This window comes from Sinocyclocheilus anshuiensis, unplaced genomic scaffold (genome assembly GCF_001515605.1).
Source record: "Sinocyclocheilus anshuiensis isolate Anshui unplaced genomic scaffold, SAMN03320099.WGS_v1.1 scaffold813, whole genome shotgun sequence".
Classification (NCBI taxonomy): Eukaryota; Metazoa; Chordata; class Actinopteri; order Cypriniformes; family Cyprinidae; genus Sinocyclocheilus; species Sinocyclocheilus anshuiensis.
Window position 1 is genome coordinate 1,654,578 of NW_015540942.1, and position 7,956 is coordinate 1,662,533.

At 37.2% G+C, this 7,956-nt stretch overlaps 1 protein-coding gene across 1 annotated transcript in view; it reads right to left on the reverse strand.

Moving 5' to 3' along the window:
- Positions 1-2,540: 2,540 nt before the first annotated feature.
- LOC107689688 (histone-lysine N-methyltransferase SETD1B-like) overlaps positions 2,541-7,956 on the reverse strand; it is a 21,927-nt gene continuing 16,511 nt past the window's right edge. The window contains exons 18-20 of the mRNA XM_016487808.1: positions 6,756-6,875; positions 6,485-6,622; positions 2,541-3,227 (exon numbers count right to left, since the gene is read on the reverse strand). Of these exons, the coding sequence (XP_016343294.1) occupies positions 3,054-3,227; positions 6,485-6,622; positions 6,756-6,875 (432 nt within the window). The 3' untranslated portion in view covers positions 2,541-3,053. The remainder of the gene's footprint in view (positions 3,228-6,484; positions 6,623-6,755; positions 6,876-7,956) is intronic.

The following is a 7,956-nucleotide window of genomic DNA, read 5'->3' on the forward strand; positions in this document are numbered from 1 at the left end:
TGCCTCATTTAGCTCACAAACCAAAATAGAAGGCACTATGGTCAAATTCTCTAAAAACAGCTGAGTAGAATTTTTTCAGGTTTCTTTGATGAATAGAAAGTTCAGAAGAACAGCATTTATCTGAAATAAAGTGGAACATGCCATGAGATTGCATTCCAATGCTGTTGTGTCGACTCTCATTGGTCTCATGTAATTGTATTGTGAAACAAAACAATAGTCAGCTAAAGTCTGTATAGATGTGTCAATATTAGGTTATCTTGCAGAGGCAAATATCTGTTAATATAAACAAAAAGTTCAGCTATTATTTGGTTCTTTCTCTTTAGGCTAAAACAGGCCTTAGAAATGCTTTTTTTTTTTTTCCAGATTAATTTCCATGCAGCGTGAGCCCCAGCAGTGCTCATGCCTGAACGTATCAAAGCTTGATGGGTCGTATTTCATGTAACTATAAATGTACAGCAGCAGTCACATCTAAAATAACTTTAAATTTCAAGGGGTGCTGCGATGGCCTGTCATTTGCAAACCCATGCACGTGCACCCACACAAACACGTTAGATTTCAACCTGTTTGAAAGGTGGGGGAAGAAAACACTGAATATCAATTATTTTTTTAAAAATATTTTAATGCACCATTAATAAAGGGTCCAACGCATTAATACAAGAGAAATATTGCAAATAATATTAAAACTTTAAATCAAATTGAAACGAAAAACAAAAACAAATAACTGAATGATAGGTATGTACAATTATTTTCTTGCAATGGGAAGTAGGAAAAGGATGAACATATTTACAGACTAGAACCAGTGTGTTTCTACGAGAAACAAACACCTCTACAATATTTACATGTAATTCTTTATCTTTTTTTGTCCTTTTTGTTTTGTTTTTATGGTTACACCTCTGTGGATCAGTTTTTACTGAAAGACTGCGGTAAATCTACATATTTTACAGGTCTTCCTCTGATAGGAACAGAATGCTGGCAAGGCCCTCTGACAAAGTGAGGAAAAAAGGGAGCAAAGATGTAATGTCATGTCCAATTTATGGCAGAGTGGAGCAGAGAGAGAGAGAGAGAGAGAGAGAGAGAGAGAGAGAGAGAGAGAGAAGGATACGAAAGGACAGAACAGAAGGAATAGACACGACTGCCCGTTCTAGTGAATCTCTGCACATGCACATCTCTCCGAGTAATTGGGACATCCATTTTATGGTGAAGTATGCACACCTAGTTTTGGATTTTGGATCTTTCGACAAATGAGCTATGAGGAAATATATATTTTATGATCATATTATCCTTAGCAGAGTAGTTACTAGCCCCGCAATAGAGTGCTTTGTCTCAAAACATATGTCCCATTCCTCCACAATTCTTCAGTGGTCTACAATAATATCAATGCCAAAGGAAAACCCAATCAATATTTCCATTATTTTGCTAAAATATCAATGCACATATATTTCAGCACACCAAAAAGACGACTTTATCTGTCCTGTCCTCGTATTGCTAAAAACTATGAACGAAAGGGGTATCAGTTCATGTACGCGTTGTTAAAATGATGGCAGGTACATGATAACCTCTAGAATAACTGTTTTTACAATGTACTGGCATTGTAACATCTAATTTGTGAAAAATAAAATAAAGTAGTAAATGTAACAACTTACAATACTAGACCATTTTTAAAGTTACAGAATACCAGCACATCATGCTGGAAAAGGAGACATTTTTAATTAAGGTTGGTTCAGTTTAGAGGAAGTTTTGAAAGAAACGTGCGCGCCAAAACAGCTTCATATTAAAAAAAATAGGCAGAGGTGATACTACGCAGATAATCAGAAGAAGGTACAGCGATAGATCTGACCTAAATGAACGGACAGGCATCAGAACAGGGACAATAAATAATGAACTAAAATTATTACTCTCTCTCTGACAACAGGGGTGAAAAGTCTTAAAGGAACACTCCACTATTTTTGAAAATAGGCTCATTTTCCAACTCCCCTAGAGTTAAACAGTTGAGTTTTACCGTTTTCGAATCCATTCAGCCGATCTCCGGGTCTGGCGGTAGCACTTTTAGCTGCAGCTTAGCATAGAACTATACTCTCATTCCTGCGTAATAATCAAGGAACTTTGCTGCCGTACCATGGGTGCAGCAGGCGCAATGATATTGCGCAGCGCCTGAAAATAGTCCCCAGCACGCTCCTTGTGCAAGCAGGTGGTCACGTTGGTTATGTGGACGGATGTTAGCTTATTTTCAGGCGCTGCGTAATATCATTGCGCCTGCTGCACCCATGGTACGGCAGCAAAGTTCCTTGATTATTACGCAGGAATGAGAGTATAATTCGCAACTATATCGCAACTTTTCATTTTCCGTCGGTCTTAGTACACGATGTAACTACAGAAGAGTCAAGTTTTAAATAGGAAAAATATAGAAACTCTTTGGTCATTTTTGAGCGAGATGCTAACGGTCTAATCAGATTCAATGATCTATGTTAAGCTGCAGCTAAAAGTGCTACCGCCAGACCCGGAGATCGGCTGAATGGATTCGAAAACGGTAAACTCAACTGTTTAACTCTAGGGGAGTTGGAAAATGAGCCTATTTTCAAAAATAGTGGAGTGTTCCTTTAAATCCACGTATTTAAGTAGGTCTTTAAAAGTTGCTCTTGGAAAAAAGACCCAGCATTTTAAGGGTGTTTGCCACTGTCAAGCGTTGTGCATAAGAGAGTGGAATATGTGTGTGTGCAGTTGCTGAACAACTTCAAAGCATAGACCTTGGCAAAACAACACCATCCAACACAGCTGCAACAGGAGGAACGAAATTAGATAAGAGCCAGTGCAGAAAAAAAAAAAAACTTTACAGGTGGAACTGGAGGTGTTGCGGCAGTGCTGAGATCCCAATCCCCCTGGGCCAAACATCTGATTAAACATCTTGACACATCTGTGCCTGTATAGAAGCTTTTTAAAGAGTCTGATGTTCTCCCATCGTACACTATCTACATTGTTGTGCGCCGAGAAGAGTAGCTTGTGGGCCAGGAAAGTTGATTGGCAAGTCATGTATCAGGGGAAGGTCTAGGAAACTTTTAGTTGAGGGTTCCTCTGCAGTTCTCCGTGCCACACAGACATGGGATTTTGTTCTCTTCAATGGGGAACTTGTAATCATACGTGATCTCCTCGTTCACACCGATGGGCAGCTTGGAGTATATGACTATCTTCTTCTGGGACTCAATGGTGATCACTTTGGCGTAGCAGTTGGGCTGTGAGAGAGGAGTACATGAAATCATCAATAAGATGCAAATATGGGTTTCCTGAATTACATTCTCTCCCATAGGAGAGTTGGGAAATTTAAATGTTGCATTTCTGTTCAGCATAGCTCTATGGCAGGGGTCGCCAACTGGTGGACTCTGGTCAGAATCCGGACCGCGAAGCCTTTTGACATAATGAAATAAATAAATGCCAAATGCTATTTTCTAATAAAATCAAATTTCCTTCAAGCGCATCAAGGTCGGTGCAGTTGAGCCGTTTGGGTCCTACGGTGCCACAGGTTGCTACTACAGTTAACTGTTGCTACGTTCAGACGGGCAGTTATGCGTGCGGTAAAGAGAGCAGAGAGTGGCACGCAGACACTTTCAATAAGTGAAAAGCAATGGCATTCTCAAAAATAAGGAAAGTTGACAGGTCCTTAAAAAGCCTTAAATTTAGTTGCATCAAATTTAAGGCCATAAAACGTCTTAAATGGTACATGAAAGTCTTAATTATGATTTCAGGAGAACTTAAATAGTGATACGGCTTAATGTGACAACTTGTGGCTATGATTTCATTGAATAAATATGAGCGCTGCATGTTTCAAAGTCAGCTGCTGCTGTGCTGCTTTGTGTATTGTGGTTCTCGGGGAAACACCTATATTTCTATAATTCCAAAAGCGCCTCCTGCTGGCAGACAATTAATTTGTAATTTCAATCAGCCTGTCTGCTGTTTTCGTTCAGACCAATGTGAAAATCAACCCATGTTTTCACGCAGCAAACACGCAGAGTTGTAAATGTGAACTGGTGGATCGACAAGAAGATAATGCATTATAAAAATGTAAACAATTAAGACAGTAACATATATTTATTTGTTATTTAATCAATATAATAATTGATTGATAGTTGTTTAAATTAATATAATAATTGATACTTTTGACTCCATTTTCTTAAAAAAAAAATGCTTTAAAGGCTGAAATGTGCAGTTTATCATTTTATAAAACTGTTTGTTTATGTGAAAACATGTTTATGAACTGTAAATCATGCTTTTTACAGTCACTTTAATTTTATTTGTGCAGGTCTTAAAAAGTCTTAAATTTGAGCTTGAATATCCTGCAGATACATGGTCTGGCAAAAACTATCAATTCATGTTTTTAGGCATATAATTGTCCGGACCTCAGCTGGTGAGGAGGGTTCATTACTGGACCTGAAGCAATTTTAGTTGAAGACCCCTGCTCTATGGGGTATGTGTGAGCTCATTTTCTGTTGCTGAAGGGGATAAGCACCATAATGGTGCAAACACAAATTCCATTCACAGCTGGAGGGAGAACAAAACATGGTTTCGCTTTTACAAACCATGTAAAGACCAGATGCAACTTTATGCAAGTCTTATCAGCAATAAATGAGCAAATCCAGCAGCTGCAGGGAAGCACATTAAATAGAGGACAAAAATCTGCAGATCTAGAAGACCATCTGTAAACATTCACATTCAAAACAGGACTTGACAATAAGGACTATCCGATGGCCCGGGGTCAGTGTGAAAGACGTTCGGGACAGCTGAGGGAATTGTAACTGGCCTAAAGTCTAAGACCTACCTGATAACCTTAAAGCAATGATTATTTAATTTGTATCTTTGTTCTATTGTATTTATTTGTGTTATTGCTTGTAACATGCTTATTTGTTCTTATTTTATAAGTGACTGTTTGCTTATCTTTAAAGGTGCAATATGTAAGATTTTTTTATTACAATATCCAAAAACCAATAGAACAGTGTTATATATTTTGCTGACTTGTGTACTTACATTATCCCAAATGTTTCGAAGAATGCTTGAATCCAGAGAAATAAGCAATTTTAACTAGTGACACGGACCGTGTCTATAGTGTCATTGTGTCGCCTGCCAATGACGTCATAACCCCTCGATTTCCGGTTTTGTTTTGTAGAAAACATGGAAACACCAAAGACGCTTTAATATGTTGTGCATCTTATTAGACAGGTGACGACCGCACAGAGTAGCACTATAACAGAACTTTCAAATGTATCTAGTATGATAAATCAGCGCTGCTTTACCCCACATACTCACGACCGGAAGGAGCGGAAGCACTAAAGTGTGGCATAATAAAAGCTCCGCTGCTTTCGAGCCGTGTGTCACTCTCGTCTCTCATTAGCAATTGCTTCAGCGGCCTCGTTTCGCTTCGACGGCTTTCCGCCTCACTCCGCTTCATACTACGATGTTAATAAATCTTTAATACATTAGCTAATCCATAAACATGATTTCTGCCTGAGTCCCGTCGGATTGCGTCAGCTGTGGGGATGAAGACGACAACTCCCATGATTCCACACCCAGTCACGGCGTCATCAAACTACGCCTTTGTTTCTTCGTTTGTTTTGCATATGCGCACTCTAGCGGTGAAAACTTACATATTGCACCTTTAATAATGTTTCAATTTTATATTAAAAATGTTGGTATAATAACCTTGTTTATTAGAATACTCAACCCTCTACGCACACCTTGGCAACAGAATCGCCATTGGCTACTAAATATTTTAGTTTACTCGCCAGCCAGCCAGATATAGATATATAGATATATATATATATATTTACTCGCCAGACTGATGTACTATATATGGATATGTATATTATATATTTTATATTTTATTTTACAAACACATACATACACACATATATATATATATATATATATGTTTGTAAAATGGCACAGCTTTTTAAATATTTGAAAGTACACTCTTAACATCAGTCAGTCAAGCATTATAATATGAGTAAAATCTAAGAATTTATAAGTCGATGGCTAATGTTAGACATCATTTAGTCGCCCAGAGTGAAGATTTAGTCACATATGTGAGTGATTTACTCGCAATGTAGAGGGTTGCTACAAGTATAACAAGTATAATTGACACCCTATACACGACAAGGTTACAATAGCACTGTCTCTGCAGATTCATAAGGTCATAAGATTTCATAAGGTCTATAAAAAACTTTGTTTAGATGCTTCAACCTTTAGCTGATATTTCAGGTCTACTCACAATGTAAAGGGTTGAATACATAAGTTGTTGGGTTTTTTCCCAAGGCAAATGAAAAATTCACCTAAAAAAAAAAATTCACCTTTGGCATCAGGCCCTGCATAACCTAGATCTCCTTCAGTTTAATGAAATACTGATGGTGGGTTTATATAAATGTGGCAGCAGTATGTTTATCAGACATCATGTGGTATTTGAGATATATGGATACGTATGCGTCACTAGGAGGGTACTTACCGTGCAGCAGTGGTTAATAAACCGAGCCAAGTTGCCACACTTGGTGGCGTCAATGATAGTGTCATGATCGACACGGAATAGGTAGCTACTCCCGATGCCTTCTTGGGCATATCGCTTCTCCCGATTATCAGCAACCATCTACAAATGGTGCAACAAACGCACAATTACCACCAACAAATCAACAAGTATGTTTTCCTCAAGAGGAACCAAACTCACTTCCTAGTCTAGATCATTTAATAGCGGTTACTTATACTTCAGCTTGAAGGCTTACCTGTCTGATACTCTGTCCCACATATTCAATGACCATCTCATCTGCAGCGATGGGTTCCATGGCAAACAGGCCCCATTCATGGATACGGCTGCGGCCAAACCTCAGTTTCTTCTTACGGAACTGCAAGCAGATGAATTACAAGCATGAAGACATGAAAACACCAATAGGATTGACCATGTTTGAAAGCACAAGAATACTATATGAACATTAAACCCAAATTTGGCCATATTCAGAATGAATAACCACGATTATGCTAATATTTTGGTTATTAACGTTCGAAATAAGACAGATGCATGCATTTAAATTTGGATTATGCACACACCTTTTCATCATCTTTTATACTGCTGTTCACAAGTTTTGGGTCAGCAAGATTTTGGAATGTTTTTTAAAAAAGCAGTCTTTGCTCACCAAGGCTGCATTTATTTGATAAAATGCAAAAATACAGTTAAAAAATATTTTAACAATATTTCAGTAGTATTGAAATATTGTAACTTAAAATAATGTATTCTTGCTAGGACAAACTTTCACCATCAATACTACAGTCTTCAGTGTCACATGATCCTTCAGAAATCATTCTAACATGCTGATTTGCTGCTCAAGAAACATTTCTTATTATCAAATTTGAAAACAGTTGCTGCTTGATATTTTGGTGGAAACTGATCATTTGTTCTGGATTCTGATGAATAGAACATTTTATATAGAAATATTTTATAACATTATGAATGTATTGACTGTCACTTTTGATCCATTTAATGCTTCCTTGATGAAATATAATATAATATAATATATATAACAATTTTATTTAAAAAAAAATCTTACTGACTGATAGGGGTGTAACGGTACACAAATATGACGGTTCGGTACGTACCTCGGTTTTACCGTCACGGTTCGGTATGATTTCGGTACAGCAGGGCGAAAAACTTCTTTTTTTTTAAATGGTTTACTGAACAAGTTGCTCTTTCTTTAAATACATTCAGTTATAGTTTAAATGCTCTTAGTGATAAAAATCTACCTCAGCTTATGCTTAAAACTATAGGGAGCCCTTTTACATTATAAGGTTACAATTAGGCCTAACAACTTAACCCAAACTTAAATTTAATTACTATTTATTTTTAAATAGATGAACAACACTTAACTTTCAAAAATTTTTTATATGCAAACTGCACATAATGCAGTTTTTAAATGAATTTATAAATAATAA